The sequence below is a fragment of the Bos mutus genome, chromosome 10 (assembly GCF_027580195.1).
Source record: "Bos mutus isolate GX-2022 chromosome 10, NWIPB_WYAK_1.1, whole genome shotgun sequence".
In the NCBI taxonomy this organism is placed as follows: domain Eukaryota; kingdom Metazoa; phylum Chordata; class Mammalia; order Artiodactyla; family Bovidae; genus Bos; species Bos mutus.
Window position 1 is genome coordinate 2,979,809 of NC_091626.1, and position 18,616 is coordinate 2,998,424.

At 39.7% G+C, this 18,616-nt stretch overlaps 1 protein-coding gene across 1 annotated transcript in view; it reads left to right on the top strand.

The window, feature by feature from the left end:
* The window catches only part of KCNN2 (potassium calcium-activated channel subfamily N member 2), a 505,075-nt gene extending 489,431 nt beyond the window's left edge, over positions 1 to 15,644 (top strand). Inside the window, exons 9-11 of the mRNA XM_070377191.1 lie at positions 4,533 to 4,660; positions 10,872 to 10,941; positions 14,561 to 15,644. Of these exons, the coding sequence (XP_070233292.1) occupies positions 4,533 to 4,660; positions 10,872 to 10,941; positions 14,561 to 14,848 (486 nt within the window). The 3' untranslated portion in view covers positions 14,849 to 15,644. The remainder of the gene's footprint in view (positions 1 to 4,532; positions 4,661 to 10,871; positions 10,942 to 14,560) is intronic.
* Positions 15,645 to 18,616: the final 2,972 nt, after the last annotated feature.

An 18,616-nucleotide genomic window follows, 5' to 3' on the forward strand; every position in this document is an offset into this window, starting at 1 on the left:
AATCTTTCCTAGAATCAGGGTCTTTTCCAGTAAGTTTGCTCTTCATATCAGGTGGCCAAAGTATTGGAGCTTCAGCATCAGTCCTTCCAATGAGTATTCAGGGTTGATTTCCTTTAGAACTGACTGGTTTGATCTCCTTGCTGTCCAAGCGACTCTCAAGAGTCTTCTACAACACCACAAGTTTGAAAGCATCAGTTGTTTGGCATTCAGCCTTCTTCATGGTCCAGCTCTCACATCTGTACATGACTACTGGGAAAACCATAGCTTTGACTATACAGACCTTTGTCAGCAAAGTGGTGTCTCTGATTTTTAATATTCTGTCTAGGTTTGTCATAGCTTTCCTTCCAAGGAGCAAGTGTTCTGTCAGAACTCTCACCTATAACTCGTCTCTACTCCCCTCCAGTCATTCCTCTACCATCTCAAAAAACCTTTTAAAATACATTAAGGATGAGCATTGGATCATTTTTGAAAATTTTATGGACTTAACCAATTTGACATTTGCTCTTTGTAGATGAGAATCCAAACCAAAATTGGTTGCTATGTTCTGTTCCAAACACTCCTGTGTTCAACATGTTTTTTCTCGGTACTGCTTACCCAGTTTTCTCGCTGCCTCACCAGTCTGTGTTCATCTTGAGCTGATAAAACCAGGAAGGGAGGATGTATCAGATCCCTTACCAGTCTTCCAGGCAGTACAGCTGCTCAGAGAGCTGAGACCTCCAGTAAACAGCCCTCCTCCTTGCTAAGTGGAGAAGGGCCTGTCCCAACCCCAGGCAGTGCTGGTCAGTCACTTCCCTCTCCACTCTTTAAAAACAAGGTCCTCCTTCAAAGCTGAAGTCATCAAAACAGAAATATAGATCAATGGAACAGGATGGAAGGCCCAGAAATAAACCCACACCCCTCTGGTCACTTAATCTATGACAAAGGAAGCAAGACTATACAATGGAGAAAAGACAGTCTCTTCAGTAAGTGGTGCCAGGAAACTGGACAGCTCCATGTGAAAGAATGAAATGATAATATTCTTAACAAAATTTACAAACAGCTCATGTGTCTCTATATCAAAAACAATCAAACCAAAAAAATGAGCAAAAGACCTAAATAGATATTTCTCCATGGAAGACATACAGATGGCCAAGATATACATGAAAAGATGCTTGACATCACTAAGTATTAGAGAAATGCAAATCAAAACTACAATGAGGTATCATCTCATACCAGTCAGAATGGCCATCATCAAAGAGTCTCCAAACAATAAACACTAGACAGAGTGTGCAGAAAAGGAAACCCTCCTACCCTGTTGATGGGAATGTAAATTGGTACAAACACTATGGAGAGCAGTATGGAAGTTCCTTTCAAAACTAAAAACAGAGCTACATACAATCCAGCAATTCTACTCCTGGTTTTATATCCAGAGAAAACCATGATTCGAAAGGATACGTGCACCCAGCATTCATTTTTTACAATAGCCAAGATGTGGAACCAACCTCAATGTGGTACATATATACAATGGGATATTCAGTTCAGTTCAGTCACTCAGTCATGTCCGACTCTTTGCGACCCCATGAACTGAAGCACGCCAGGCCTCCCTGTCCATCACCAACTCCTGGAGTTCATTCAAACTCACGTCCATCGAGTAGGTGATGCCATCCAGCCCTTCTCCTTCTCCTCCAGTCCCCAATCCCTCCCAGCATCAGAGTTTATCCAGTGAGTCAACTCTTTGCATGAGGTGGCCAAAGTACTGGAGTTTCAGCTTTAGCATCATTCCTTCCAAAGAACACCCGGGACTGATCTCCCTTAGAATGGACTGGTTGGATCTCCTTGCAGTCCAAGGGACTCTCAAGAGTCTTCTCCAACACCACAGTTCAAAAGCATCAATTCTTCAGTGCTCAGCTTTCTTCACAGTCCAACTCTCACATCCATACATGACCACTGGAAAAAGCATAGCCTTGACTAGACGGACCTTTGTTGGCAAAGTAATGTCTCTGCTTTTTAATATGCTGTCTAGGTTGGTCATAACTTTCCTTCCAAGGAGTAAGACTACTCAGCCATAAAAGGAATGAAATAATGCCATTTGCAGCACCATGGATGGACCTGGAGATTATCATACTAAGCGAAGTAAATCAGACAAATATCATATGATATTGCTTATATGCAGAATCTAAAAACATGATACAAATGAACTTATTTACAGAACAGGAACACACAGAATGAACTTATGGTGATCAGGGAGAAAGGGTGGATGAGGAGGGATAGACTGGGGATTTAGGATTGTCATGTACACACAGCTGTGTTTCCAATAAATAACCAACCAGGGCCTACTCTATAGCTCGGGAAATTCCGTTCAATATTCTGTAACAAAACAAATGGGAAAATAATTTGAAAAATAATGGACACTTGTATGGGTATAACTGAATCGCTTTGCTGTACACCTGTAACTAACACATTATTGTTAATCAACTATACTCCAAATAAAAATTAAACAAAAGCCGGGTCCTCCAACCTGAGCAACTTACACCATATTCAATTTCTTACCTTTACAAAGGATGTCAGTGTCAGATGGAAGAGCCTTCTGAACAGACTCCTACCTCTGTGAGGAAGAGAAATGTGTTTGCATAAGAGTGAAGATCCAAGCGTTAACTGGAGCACCTTTTCACTTCACTGTGGGTGGTGGTGATGTCACTTACATGCACTGCAGGTGTTCGGCCTCCCATGTTTCAGTCATTTTTCTGTTGGTTGGAGAATGTTCCCTATGCAGAGTCTAATGAATATCCAAAGGCAGTCACAACTAAAAGCAGTCTTAAGATACCAGCCATTTTCTTAAAGTGGGTTCTAGCAGTACAGTTTCATTCAAAAAGAAAGCGTTTCAGCACTAAGAAAAAGGATTCACCATCAGCCACCAAGGCCGATGCTTTTTCTGCTAAAGTGGAAAAATACACATGCCTACTTGGGCCATAGTTTTGGTAAATTATAATACTCTCTCTTATTGTAATTCTAAGTGCTGAAAAGGACTGACAATAATTCTCTTTAACCTTCTCATGTTAGAAAAAACTCAAGTTCTACAAGGTTAGCTAACCTCCTTGACCTGACTTGGTTGGTCCAAAGTCAGGGACTTAAAATCTGTTTCTGAAGCCCAGTTCATTGTTCTGTCTTTCCCCAGGACACTGCCTTAAAAAAAAAAAAAAAAAAAAAACTTTTTGTTTCATATTGCAGTATAGCCAGTTAACAATGTTATGATAATTTCAGGTGGACCGCAAAGGGATTCAACCATACATATACATTGTATGTGTATCCCTATACATGTATCCATTCTCCCACAAACTCCCCTCCATTTCAGGCTGTCACATGACACTGAGCAGAGTTCCCCGTGCTATAGAGTTGGCCCTTGTTGGTTATCCACTTTAAATATCTAGTGTATACCTGTCCGTCCCAAGCTCCCTAACTATTCATTCCCCCGATCTTTCCTCCTGGCAACCATAAGTGTGTTCTCTGTCTTTGAGTCTGTTCTATAAATAAGTTCATTTGTATCATGTGTTTTTAGTTCAGGTATAAGGGATGCCATACAATGCTTCTGCTTCTCTGTCTGATTTATTTCACTCAGAATGACAATCTCTAGGCCCACCCATGGTGCTGCAAATGATATTATTTCATCTTTAAAAAGTTGTCTTCCTCCACCCAGTCCCCCTTTAGCCTGCAGTTCTCCTTGTGAGAACTTAACTTTATCTACCATTCAAAAGAATTAAATGGATTGACCTCAGAATAAGTAGCTTATAACAAGCACAATGGAAAGTTCCGGGTCATCAGTTCTTGTCTTATGAACAAGAAGGAGGACTTGCAGGGATTTTTAAAGACGAATCAAGAAAGCAAGTGATTGAAGCCTCACTAGGAAGTATTCACACTTTCCATCAGCTGCAATAGGTTTTGGCAGTGTCACTAACATCCTTTACGTTTGTCCTGACCATATGAAACACAGTGTATTTAAATTACCAACAAAATCTTGACAACATAGACTCTCTGTCAGTTGATTAAAGTGTGCTAACAAGCATGCCATTTGCTGAGTCACGCTGGGAGGCTGGATGACTGGGTCTCTTTGTACATTCAGCAGTGGGAACATGCCCTTCCTGTAGAGCACAGCCAGAAATGCTGAACAAGCTGCAAAGGACAAGGTTAACCTTGGCCTTCTGGCATCTTGCCTTTCTCCAGGGAAATGAAGAACATGGAGAGAACAATTGCAGTACAAGGTGAAGAAAACAGTAGATTCTTCTTTTTTTTTTTTTCTTTAAGTGGTGAATGAAAGGTTCCTCAAGGAAGAGGTTAGCCCAAAAAAGAGATCAGTAGCCCCTCATATTTCAAGGTAAGTGTTCCCAGACAGGTGTAGGTACTTTTCAAAATGCACAGATTCAAGAAAACAATTTGAGTTACTAAGCAGAGCTAGAGCTTACCATGATCATCAGGCTGAAGAGTAGACCCCCAACCAAGTTGCAAAGGATTCTGCTCTGGAACTTATCACCAGCTGTGTTTGTTTGTTTTCCTAACAGGTGAAAAATGCAGCTGCCAATGTACTCAGGGAAACATGGCTAATTTACAAAAATACAAAGCTAGTAAAAAAGATAGATCATGCAAAAGTCAGAAAACATCAACGGAAATTCTTGCAAGCTATTCATCAGTAAGTACCATTCTTCACTTTCATTCTGCATTGGTATCTCTGGTTTTTAATTCTTGCACCTACTTATTCTTCTTTCATGCGAGAGTGAAAAAGAGAACATTATCATGTTTGTTCCCAGAAGACATTTTTTGGCATTTTAATAATTCCATAAATTTTCTTAGAATTTCATTTGTCAGTTCATTTTATGATGAAAAATCATTTATTATTGGGAGAATAGCCACATAATATATTAATTAAAGTGTCTATTCAGTTTCTCTTTTTAAATAGAAGGAATAATTTCAGTTAAAATCTTATTTTTACATTTATTTATTCATACAGTTTGCTCTAAGATGTTTAGTTTGTATCTAGTACAAAACCTTGAAAGAAATTTAACATTTTATGATCTACTTGGATTTTTTTAACATACTGCCAACATCTTTATATGAAGGTAGTACATGCAATTGATTTAATACTTGAATTTTTAAATTAGTTTTTAATTAGGATTGGGGGATTTTCTATATGCTATGTGTTCATTATTGATTTTAGAGTTCCTATAGGCCTTGCGCTCTTCTGTCATTATTCAGACTTTATCCAAGCCACGGTTACTCAATTTGTCTAAGTCATTCATACCATTTTATTGTTATACCATCATAGGCTTTAAAGTATACATCTCTATCTAGTAAGTTTCCATGATAATTTGAAAGCACCAGGTCTTTCTCCCCCAGGCTGGCAGCATCGTTACCGTAAGTACATTATGTGGGTGTCAGCTGTGATGTCATGCAGCCTTGATCTTAATGCCATTTCCATATGGAGAAGGGCAGATGCATCACATTGGTGGGTCAGAAAACTGGCTTTTCTCAGGCAGCCTACCAGGGTAATCATGGAAAGGTAGGTAAATACTAGGTATCCAGATTAGAGAGTGATATGTATTTTCTCAGAGCTAATTAGCACAGAGACAGGAAGTTTTGAGGTTGAAGTTTTCATTTTACTTATTTAGCTAATTCATATGTATATTACACTTACATTCTGTGGGAAATCACCAAGCATTCATCTCTACCTTTCCACCGGCCCATCCACTGCTCTTTTTAAGGAGGTAACACTGAAAATGTGGAATGTGTCTATGTCTATAGACATACATGTATTTCTACAGAAATTGCTCCCTTCCCTAATGAAAATAAAATCCAAGAACCCAAGCTCTAAAATAGGAGGTTCTGCACACGCGGCGGAGTAGCTGGTCTTCACTGCCGTCTTAGCAATCCACACGGGTCCTTTCCCTCACTGCCACCAGCCCCAGAGTGACCTTATTTCTGCTTCAGCTCTGTAACTTGACTGGACACACACAACTATGCATTTTCCACATTACAAAGAAAAGAATGTTAAGGTAGTACTCTTTCCAAGTCTGGGCGAAGAAGAAAAGTGAAAAAGAGGAACATTGTATGAGACCCAGCTCCCAAGCAGGAACTTGCTTCCTCGAGTCATAGCTACCTTTAAAGCTAGGCACCACACCTGGACTGCTCACCGACACATCTTGATTTCTTGAGGCTTAGACCTAAGAGAGTGGGTCCCCTGAGCGATGCTATGCTTTCACCTCCCCCTCAAGAGTCACCTGGTAAACTTTCCTGGTAGAGTGATCGTTCCTACATGCCCCCCCAAACCATACAACACAGTAACCTCAGCGTTCATACAAGAGGTACACATGGCATACTGCGGAGAGTTCTTTCTTTGTACTTGAATGTTTCGATACTAACCTATTTTGTTCGGATCTATTAAAAAGAAAACTTACCTTTGTGGTTGTGAGAAGTTGTAGTGTCCTGGGATGAAAGGATGAGAGGTGACGTGGAATTGAGCCAGTGGGTCAGTCTCTGGGTTCAGCAATCACACATCCCATTTCCTCTGGGATTGTGTTAGTGTCCCTTCCTGCTAGTGTACCATGTCTCCAGTATATAATGAAATGTGACACTTGCCTTTGATGGCATTGATAAACTTTCATAGAACTGAAACAAATAAATGCTTTGACAATTTTCCTCATAATTCTGTAGCCATATATAAATGGTGGTTATTCATATATTTATAAAAGTTTGTCATAGACCTCTTAAGCTCAGAATACATTCACACTCAAAACGTTGGGGGACAACTTAGGGATATCCATTGTAAAATTTTTTTCAACTTTGCTATAGGTTTGAAAATTCCTATAATAAAAAGGCAAAAAAATATTTGGGGAAACTAAGTATAAAAGCTGTTCCTAAGCGATTGGTATACTGCCACAAGACGTATTGACCTGATGTGAAGGGTTTCATGGTGTAGGTGTCATGTGTCTTTCAGCACGCTGCCTTTGGGCAGAGGAAGCCACAGGTGATTCTTCTGCTTCTTTCAGACATTTCTCATTGTTTCTTCTGTAGCTGTGTGTACTTCTAAAGCAGATGAGCTTCAAGCAACTCAAAGATAAATTGTTTTGTAAATTAGTCTTGGGACTATGGGGTTTCCTTTGATGTGGGAGGGTCCTTACAACTTTGTGAAAAGTAGACGGGCTGGGTGGGGCTAGATTATTCTAATTATGCATAATTACCTTTCATTTGAACTTAGTGAAGTCATAAAGGAAAGCACACAGGGCTCGATTCCTACGGGCATGGCCTTTACTGCCTTCACTGCCCAGCCTTGTCCATCAGCAGCGGGGGCAATCTGACTTGCCAGTTGAGGGAAAATGTACCCATTCATTCACTAGAGCTCTCCTGGCCTCTGCTCTCCTCTGATTTGTCCTGAGAGCTTTGCAGTAGCTCTGTCCCCTCTACCAGCCTCTGTCTCAGCTCTCCTTCTCTTTCCCAAGCCTCATGGCCTCTCTCCCGGACGCAGGACTTTCTAGTCTCCGATGGATGCCTAACTCTGCAGGCCTGTGTCCTCTTTTTAGGACCCTGTCTGTCTTTGGGGATCATCACTTAGTGCCATGAAGCATTCTGTTTCTGTAACTTTTACCACTTTCTCTGGTATCAACTTTACAGCTTCTCATTCTTACGTCTCAGCTAGAGACTCATCAATTAATATGCACTTGTCTCAAAGCCAAAAAGCCAATAATTTCCATAACAGAGAGAGTTAGATTACCCACCTTTCAGAAAACCAGGCTTCCCAATAGCCCCGACTTGGAAAAGATGTATCCCCTCCAAAAAAAGTGTAATCCTATTGTTTAGAGTAGTATCCATTTAACTATATCCTATTCACACTAGGCAAAAACATCTCCTATTTTACTTGAATGTCACGTTTCAAAGAGGCCAAGACAACTTGATCCAAGTTCTTCCTTCCGAACTCTAGTTCTGGAGGAAGCTATGTGCTTTCAGGTGGGGGAGTACAGTAGCAGTGCAGAAGGGTGGTGACGTAATGGAATAGTGTTTCTCTTTGATCAATATGCCCAAATCCTGCAGAATCTTGACAGGACCTTCCAGCTAGCGAATCGAGCCCCCTGTGCACACTGAACTCCACTCTGTGTTGTTTTGTTCCAGAATATTTTACAGTTTCTTTTCTTTTGTTTTGTCTTTTTATTTCAACAAAATGAAACATAGAGCGCGGAAGTAAGTTGTGTGAGCCGCTCCTTTCAGCATTTGCAGAATTTCCTGCCGGCTGCATGCATCCAAGCGGATCCTCTATTGTGAATTTTAGTAGTCTGATTGCTGCTGTGGAAATGTGTTCCGAAATCATGATATTTTCCTGTGATAAGTGAAGTTCACAAGGAAGAAATCAACATATGTTTCTTATTCTTCTTTTGGGGTGGGGGGAGAAGTAAAATACACGTCTGCATGTTACCTTTTATTCTGGCAGCTGCAGCTTACGTAGGCTTTCCGTACCAATTCTACTTTTCAGGCAGTCTAAGCGGCAACACGGCAAGATGATTTAAGTTCAAGGCTACTCTACATCAGCTTTCCAGATTAGCAGAAAATAAAATGGGCAAAATTCTACTGTCAGAGGCACAATAGAGTTAGCCAAGAGAAGTATGTTGTGTGGAAGGGGAAGCACCCGCTTCAGCCAGGGGCCCAGCACTGGCCCTGCTAGCAGGCTTGCAGAGCTCAGAACTGTGCTGTCCTGACCCAATGCTGGAGACTTCCCATCTGGTGGTCCGAAACTTTGAGTCATTCATGTGCCAACTCTGCTATGACTTCCCTAAATTTGAAAAAAAAAAAGCTTGATATAAATCCCTGTCATAAATGGATTTAAAAATATGTCACTCCCAGCAAGGAGAGAGAGGTAATGGTAAACTGGTTGACAACTGAGCCACTGGTATTGAACTCAAGCCACAAGCTGTTGCCTGCAGAGAGCTCTGAGCTGAGATTCTGCTCCCTCTTTAAAAAAAAAAGAGGAGGGGGAAGAGCAGGTGTTAGAAGATAAAAACAGGATAGGACTAGCCCGGGAGATTTTTCTTATAATAATTCAAGAATTGGAAGAGAATTAAAGGGAATAACTCTCTCTCCATCTGGTTTAGTGTTCTTTAATGTCTTGCTTGAGTATCACTTAGTCATCTAGAACACCTCCATTGGTATAAATCCAGCTCTTCAGAAAGAAAATCCCAATCTAACACTCTTCTTTTCACACGCAAAGAAACTGAATGTCAGGTTAGGGCCAAGGAGCACAGGGTCTGCGTCTGACACTCATACATTTCTCTAGAATGACCCACACCTGTTTGAAGTTGGTTTGCTTGTGTTTGGGTTTTGTTTTTTTTTTTTTACTCTTTTTTAAAAGGCACACATCAAGAACTGCAACCCTTTTAAGTACTTAGAGAGAAACATTTCTCAACAACATATTAGATTTAAATATGTGTTTGTAGATTTCTTTTAGACTAAAACATATCCCATTACTATAATAGCATAAAAAGGAGCCCGTTAAATTAGTTCCAAGTCTTCTAATAAAGAAACACACAGTCACAATCACAAGATCTGACCTTAACCTGTTTGAGATTGGTAAAGATCGTGTCGGAAGCAGGTGTCACTTAAATGCTCACTGGCAGGAGGAGCTATCTTTTCACTCTGGACAGATTTGGTGGCATATTGAAGATCCATATTTCAGAACAAAAATCACTGAGCATCGTGAACATGTGTTACAGAAATCTCCCTGGCAGTAAAATCTTGCCCTGTGAATTTTTGTATCCCTTCTAGCCAATTACCTTTCATTTAAATTGGGAAATAATCAAGAATACATGCTCCAGCATTAACACTATACTTTGTAAAATGACTTGTCACCAGAGTAATAAGGTTAGCATGGGTTTTCACAAAGTATATCAGAGACCTGCTTCTCTTGGAGCATGGCTTTGAATGGTTGACTTAAAGAGCAATAGACTGCTTTTCTCTGGTTGGAAAATCTTAATTTCTTGCTAGGTAATGAGCACTGAATAAATATTTGTTGAAATATTACTGTCACTCAGTTACAGTATAGTAAGTACTCATTCAGAATTTTAAAAAAAAGGTTTTATGACTGTCAATCAGATATACTCAATGTTATTTAAAAGTTTCTAAAAGTAACTTTACAAGTAGAAGAGATACCATCTGTCAGACATTCGAATTGTCCTGTGACTTTTATCTACAATAAAAAAAATGAAGGGAAATTCTCCCAAGGAAATGGTCTGGCTTCCCTTCAAATTCAGTGGCAGTGTAAAAGTCAAGTGAAATAAATACAATGAAGAATAAGAGAATTATGTATTTTGAGTTATCTTGCTGCTGGTTGAATAAAAGTTTTCTTGTTGCTAATGAGAATCTCACTTATCACTGTGTTTCATCAGGTTCAAATACCTAACCCAATCCATTTCAGACTAAACAGGGCTAACACCTGTATCTAGTCACGTAGACATAGGAAGGTGCTCATGCGCCAACACTGATAAAATTCCTGTTGCTTTGCATATTTCTTCCTATGTCTATTTGTCACGATACTGGGGCTTTAAGGAATGTTTTGGCTTTTCTCATATGGTTAAATCCTTATGAGCCTTTCTCAATTCAACTTTGACTCCCTGGTTAATAGTTGTCCTAAGGACACCTTATCTGTTTCTCTCTCCCTTCCTTTTTGCGGTGTTGGGGAAGCATGCTTCTCATTGTACCAGATACATAACCAATTGGGACTTTACCCTCAAATATTCAAGGCATTATCCATGCAGTTATTTGCTCTTGTCAATTTTGTGCATGCTCTTTGGAAGGCTTATGATAGTCGCAGAAAAGAAAAAAAAAAAAAAAAAAACTTTCTGACTTCAGATTCTGTCTTTTAGATTGAGGAGTGTAAAAATGGAGCAGAGGAAGCTGAACGACCAGGCGAACACCTTGGTGGACCTGGCGAAGGTGAGCTTGGGGTCTCAGCCCCCATATTCACACCTGTTGGAGCTAACCCCTGCAGAGAAAACAGTACCACTTCAGGAGGCGGCCCCTCCAAAGACATTTAACCAATCAAACCGGCAGAACTTACCAACGTGACGGCCCTGCTTAGAAGAATTCTTCTAAGACTCTTGCTTAGTGTGCACTTTCCCTCTACACATTCTAAAAGCTTCGCTGCTTACAGGAATTTGAAGTTCAGTTACAAATATAAATAAGCTATGAGACAATACCTTTGGGATGCTTATATGTAGCTTAGTCTCATCCCTATGAGAGCAGAGCCAGATCTTGGGTTTTACTATGAGGTTCAAGGCTAAATGGGCTTCCCTTCTGGCTCAGCTGGTAAAGAATCTGCCTGCAGTGTGGGAGACCTGGGTTCAGTCCCTGGTTGGGACAATCCCCTGGAGAAGGGAAAGGCTGCCCACTCCAGTATTCTGGCCTGGAGAATTCCGTGGACTGGGTAGTCCATGGGGTTGCAAAGAGTCAGACATGACTGAGCGACTTTCACTTTCAAGGCTAAATATAACTCATTAATAAATCTTTTTTTACCTATTTTAAACAACTGGCTTTCTGTCCTGTTCCATTGATCTATATGTCTTCACACTACTTTTTAAAAGTACATTAATAGTCCCCAATTCTTATATTACATTTAGATGTTTTATCTGGTTTATTTTGGTTGTTCCTTTCAAGTAAACTGTACTTCAAAATATGAATATTTTTCAACAATGACGACATTCCTTTCAATGTTCTAAATTTTAAAGGAGGCATTAGAACAACATTTATGTATGTGTTGAGCCTGTTAACATGAATGCTTTGAAAGAGGCAGTTCTCAGTCAGACCTGTGTTCTGCTCTTTGTTTGCTGTAACAACTATGTCCTTTACAAGGGCCCCATCATATTCTTCAAAAATTATACCTATTTGTCCTAGAGTCATTAATTAAATTCATTTTAGTGTATATCAGTTCAGTTCATTTGCTCAGTTGTGTCTGACTCTTTGCAACCCCATGAACTGCAGCACACCAGGCCTCCCTGTCCATCAGTAATACATACTGTATAAATATGTTAGAGTGGAATATTTGATATCTTACAAATAGAAGTGAAGTATTTAGTGACTTACCCCTAGGAGTAAGATTTACATCTATTCATGGCAAATAGATGGGGAAACAGTGTCAGACTTTATTTTGGGGGGCTCTAAAATCACTGCAGATGCTGACTGTAGCCATGAAATTAAAAGACGCTTATTCCTTGACAGGAAAGTTATGACCAATCTAGATAGCATATTCAAAAGCAGAGACATTACTTTGCCAACAAAGGTCCGTCTAATCAAGGCTATGGTTTTTCAAGTGGTCATGTATGGTTTTGAGAGTTGAACTATAAAGATAGCTGAGTGCCAAAGAATTGATGCTTTTGAACTGTGGTGTTGGAGAAGACTCTTGAGAGTCCCTTGGCCTGCAAGGAGATCCAACCAGTCCATCCTAAAGGAAATCAGTCCTGGGTGTTCACTGGAAGGACTGATGCTAAAGCTGAAACTCCATTACTTTGGCTACCTGATGCAAAGAACTGACTCATTTGAAAAGTCAAAAACGGATTCCTAGCATCTTTCCTGATGCTAGGAAAGATTGAAGGCAGGAGGAGAAGGGGATGACAGAGGATGAGATGGTTGGATGGCATCACCGACTCAGTGGGGTAAACTCCGGGAGTTGGTGGTGGACAGGGAGGCCTGGCGTGCTGCGGTCCATGGGGTCACAAAGAGTTGGACACGACTGAGTGACTGAACTGAAGTGAACCCCTAGGAGATCATGTATTGTTCATTTAAGCTGGGCAGCACATATATATGAGGCCTGAAGATGTGCTCAACTAATATTTACACCCGTGGTTCTCAATGGGACACATTGTGAACAAAGAAGGAGCAGGTTCTTATTATCACTCCTAGATCGAATGATAAAAGAAATTGGGTATATTTATGAAAAAATAAAAGAGGTCACTTGAAAATAATATATATAATATATATCGTTTCACTATAATATATACTATTATACATAATAAATATACTCTTGAAGTAAAATTATATATCTGTGAGGCAAGATGCTGTGTCTTTCAGTTACTTCTTTAGTGCCATGCTTAGTATTATTGCAGACTGTCCATGACATAAAGAGATTAGTATTTGCTGAATGAATAGTCTCACGTAGTCTCAAGACTGTATAGTAAACATAGAGTTAATGAACTGTCTTCCTGGCCAAACCCAGGAAGGTTTGCCTGTGTTCTGAACAGTAACTTCCTTATTCAGTAAGTTCATTTATCATCACTAAGGGGTTCTTAAACAGGATAAGAACACGTATTATAGAGGGAAATATGATAGGAGAGCAGGCTTAGCCATAAAGGTCTGAGGCTTGGAAAAGGCTGCAGTGGGTTAAGGTTAATGTCGCCAGCCTTCCTTTCTTAATTACCTTCTTCCCTCTCTGGTTCTAAGCTGGTCAGCACTGAAGTCTTCTTTCCCTGTCTCTTGTCTCCCTATTTCCAGAACTATAACTGGGAGTCAGTTATGAATATCCTCTGATCAGGACAACCAGTTGCAAAGTTCACTAGGACACTGAAAACATTTTCATATTTCAAACCACTTAGTTCTAATTAAGCCATAGCTAACAAGGTGGATTGGTAACTTTAGTATCTCCTCTAACATTTATTTTCTCGCTGCTGCTGCTGCTAAGTCACTTCAGTCGTGTCCGACTCTGTGCGACCCCATAGACAGCAGCCCACTAGGCTCCCCCGGTCCCTGGGATTCTCCAGGCAAGAACACTGGAGTGGGTTGCCATTTCCTTCTCCAATGCATGAAAGTGAAAAGTGAAAGTGAAGTTGCTCAGTCGTTTCCAACTCTTAGCGACCCCATGGACTGTAGCCCACCAGGCTCCTCCATCCATGGGATTTTCCAGGCAAGAGTACCGGAGTGGGGTGCCATTGCTAGTTATCTGTAAAAATTCTATTTGACCCAAAGGAGAGCCTATAATTTGGAACATAAGGCAGCAAAAAGATATTTAGGCATTTTTAATTGCTTTAAGTTACTAAATTACTCGATCAAATCAGTTTGTCCTAAGCTTCATTCATATTCCAGTCAAAATGGCTGCTATATCCCAATACCATCTGCAATATTATATGTTGTTCTTTAAAATCAGCTTGTTTTTAACAATCAGACTTACCCTAATTAGTATTACATGTTACATAATGAATTTGACATGCTAACTTTTCTAACAACCCTTAAAATATATACATAAATATAAAATCAAAACATGTTTGTCTCTCCACACACCACTTAAAATCCTTGGACATACCACCAGCAATACCTGCACACCATTTTCTGCAACTGAATCAAATTAATTCCTATGGTCTTACTTTTCTAAGCCCTGGCATTGAACAAACACACCAAATTTGTTTGGCCAGGTCACGTGTTCAGTTAGCTGACACCCCTGTTGCACTGCAAGTTGCCAAAAGGAGACCAGCCCTCAAGCTCTGATAGCTGGCTAGTCTGCTTCCAGGGCAAGTGTAATTAAACCTTCATTCGTTGTCTCTCTGTTCTTCTCACTCCTGTTTTCTAGACTCAGAACATCATGTATGACATGATTTCCGACTTAAATGAAAGAAGTGAAGACTTTGAGAAGAGGATCGTTACCCTGGAAACGAAGTTAGAGACTTTGATTGGTAGCATCCATGCCCTGCCTGGGCTCATAAGCCAAACCATCAGGCAGCAGCAGAGAGACTTCCTCGAGGCTCAGATGGACGACTACGACAAGCACGTCCCCTACGACGCTGAGCGGTCCCGGTCCTCGTCCAGGAGGCGGCGGTCCTCCTCTACAGCACCACCAACTTCATCAGAGAGTAGCTAGAAGAGAATCAGTTAACCACAAAATAAGACTTTTTGCCATCATATGGTCAATATTTTAGCTTTTATTGTAAAGCCCCTATGGTTCTAATCAGCGTTATCCGGGTTCTGATGTCAGAATCCTGGGAACCTGAACACTAAGTTTTAGGCCAAAATGAGTGAAAACTCTTTTTTTTTCTTTCAGATGCACAGGGAATGCACCTATTATTGCTATATAGATTGTTCCTCCTGTAATTTCACTAACTTTTTATTCATGCACTTCAAACAGACTTTACTACTACATTATATGATATATAATAAAAAAAAGTTAATTTCTGCACACATTTGGTCACTCGACATTTCTAAAGGCTTACTTTTCACATTATTTTCAAGGTAAAATGATTGATTATCATCTAACGCACTTTGATCATTTTTATTTCCGAAAGTTTGGCCAGGCAGAAGTCTTTCAATTACTCCATACCTCGTCACTAAGATTTTCTCTCATTATGAAATATTATAGTCAAAACTGTTTGACCCAGCCAGCTTACCATTCTTTGAGTTCACATGTCATGTCTATTTAATTTTGTTTCCAAGTTATGTGGAAAGTGAGACTGTTACATCAAAACCTATAATATGAACTAGGACACCGATGCTTTCAAGAATTATTTTATTCCTAGTTTATCAGAAAATTTGCTTGAAGAAAGTATCAGGGTACACCACTGTATACCAACTAATGATGCAGAATTTTAGATGTAAACTACTTATTTCATCTTTCCCCATGGATTTATTATGAGAGGCCCATGGTTCACTCTGTTTGCATTATATACATACATGTTCATATACATTTGTGGTTGCATAGCTTCTAATAGCATAATCAACATAAATGAGCATAACTCTAGCAAATGGTCGGTCTGTACTCTTGGTCTGTGGTTACATGTTTGGTACCGGGAAGTGAATGCCATCTGCTAAATTTCAAAAGTTTTAGCACGCTTGTTTCACAGCTGTTAAGATCAGTTTCTGTGAAAAGGAACTCAATATTTATTGGTGCAAATACATCTCTTTCCAGAATTACTCTAAAAATCCACTGGGTTTGGGAAAACCACCTTTGAGGTAATAGTAGTTTGGATTTCCTTAACCTGGTAGTCTCTAGAGCCTAGGAAGAGCTGGCAGGGGTAACATGATAAAAATCAGGCTTCACTTGGACAACTCTGAAACCAGCCCTCTCGGGCTGGCTTACACCCAAAAGAGACTCCTTCATTTTCAGAGAACTCTGCCTTTACCCTCTTCCCCTTGATTCTACACAGCACCCTTTGGTGTCTGCCCTATGAGATAGCCTCCAAGTGTTTTTCTTTACACAAAACTAGAGCTACATATTCATCAGCTTGCATAGTTCAATGAATAAAATCACTTTCATAACTATTTTCCGTAATTGATGCAAAAATTAAAACGTTTCCATTCAAGATCAAGGACGTAAAAGTATGATTCCTTCAGACTGCGTGAGAATCACTTACCATTTATTACTCAAGCAGAGTGACTGAAAATAAAGCTCTTTCACACACCTTATATATTTCAGTGTAGAATGAAGACAAGGCTTGCAAATAAGTAAAAGTATTAGAGTACTGCTTATAGGAACAAATTGCTGAGTTAAATGAACTTAAGATTCCTACTCCAGTAGGATTTCTACTTCATGGATGAGATAAAAGTTTATTTTGGGTAACATACAAAAATACATCAAGTATTTGGTATAAACACTGGATATAAGGAAGAGAGAAATTGTGAAAAAATGATTAATTCTTGTGATTCTTGCAGTTAGTTCTTATCTAGTCTACCTCTGTGACTAAAAACCATAATAGCAGATAATTAAGCTTAATTATCACTTTACTGATCAATTAGCACCACCTTCCCAGAATACTAGAAGACAAGGGCAAAAATAATATACTGTTCCTCTTTTTGAAGAAGAGAGCAGAGAAATGAGTTTTAATTTAGATTTCATTGCCTGGTGTTTGTTCACTGGCTCCATTAATTGTCCCTCAAGGAGGATGTCATTTAATTCATCTTTTCCTGTTTATGCAAAGTATATACAGACCAGACATCATTAAACAAAAGTATATGGTCTTTTGTTTCTGTATTTTAAATAATACCAAACATCCACAATTTGGAAGAGGAGGCAAGAACCCATCTGTTGCATAGAATTCGTGGTCAATGATCTGTTGAATGAACATAACTCTACCTGATGGTACCAAGCCTTCCCCCACATGGCATTGAACATGAAACAAGATCCTCTGAGGAGACCTTAGATTAGTCTTTAGTGAGCTCTATAACTTGCTCTAGATTACATTCTTGTTTTCACAAATTTCTAATGATAACTGAATGTGTTACACTTCGACCTACCATGCCCTAGCCTCTCTTCTCTACAGCCAATGGCAGAACATACAACCACCACTGATCATTGTGAACTACAACAGCACCACCTTCCTCAATACTTTTATTCATTTCCCCTACTTATACACAGTGTCATGAGTTAGCCACTAGAAAGAAGATTCCATGCTCTTAAAAAATCATCAACCAAAGTCATAACAGGTAGTAGATCTAGAAAATTTTATATGCTTTCTCCCTAATGTCACCTCCACTGGCAACTGTTTTGCCAGAGACTCTCCATCAAAGCATCTGCAATAATCAAATAATTCTATTCCAAAACAATATGGAAATTGGGATAAAAATCTGTTGGTTGGGTTGCAGTCAAATCTTGAAAGATGGATTGAAGTTTTACAGCCCTGTTATTCAACTTTGCCCAGTCTTGAGAAGTAGAATGAAAAAATGGAAAGAGGAGGTTAAAAGTCAGAACTGGGTTTAGAACTGAATTCTTGCTAGTTCTGTGTACTTAAGCACCCTTAATCCTTCTGAGCCTCCTTTTCTCCTTTTTCTCATCTACAAAATGAGTATAAAAAGATACAGATATCAGTGGAGCTCTGTAAATCCTAGCATCTATCTTAACAAATGACAGTAGGTATTTTTAAATGTTATTTCCAATATAACGCAACAAATATCAAACATCCCATTGCCTATCTTTTAAACTTTTAATACCTCATAGTAAAGGTTATGAATTCTTCCACTCACCTAATTAATTCTTACAACAAGTTACTGGACTATGAATTCATTTATTGATTTCCTGGTCCTGTAACGCTTTTTTTTTAAGTGATCCTAAAATGTGTGTCTGTGTGTGTGTGCTTGCTGAGTTGCGTCTGACTCTGCGACCCCATGGACTGTACCAGGCTCCTCTGCCTATGGAATTTTCTAGGCAAGAAATACTGGAGTAGATTGCCATTTCCTACTCCAGGAAATCTTCCCAACCCAGGGAATGAACCCATGTCTCTTGTGTCTCCTGCCTTGGCAGGCGGATATAAATAGCATATATATGCTTTTTGTGGTTCTGTCCTGCTCTTTCTTCTTGCCTTCCCACAGAATCTCTTCATAAATATGATCCAGAAATGTAGATAATGCTTGTGCCTTGTGCTTAGGATTTGGAAACTTGATTAGGGGTGTGCTGGTGGGCTCAACGAAAACTTAGACCAAAACCATGCCTTTAGTTCAGGAGCCTTAACATAGTTCTCCCTGTCTGTGTAACCCTCCCTGAAACAGTGTGTGCATTCTAGCAAAATTGTCAAGCCAATCTATTCAGAGAAAATTAGCAAACTGGTCGTTTAACAGATAGTGTCCTGGAAGACGTGCGGCTTGGAGCATCAAAAGGCGTGACACGAGCAACACCTCTCCTCGCTGTCACTATTGCAAGAGG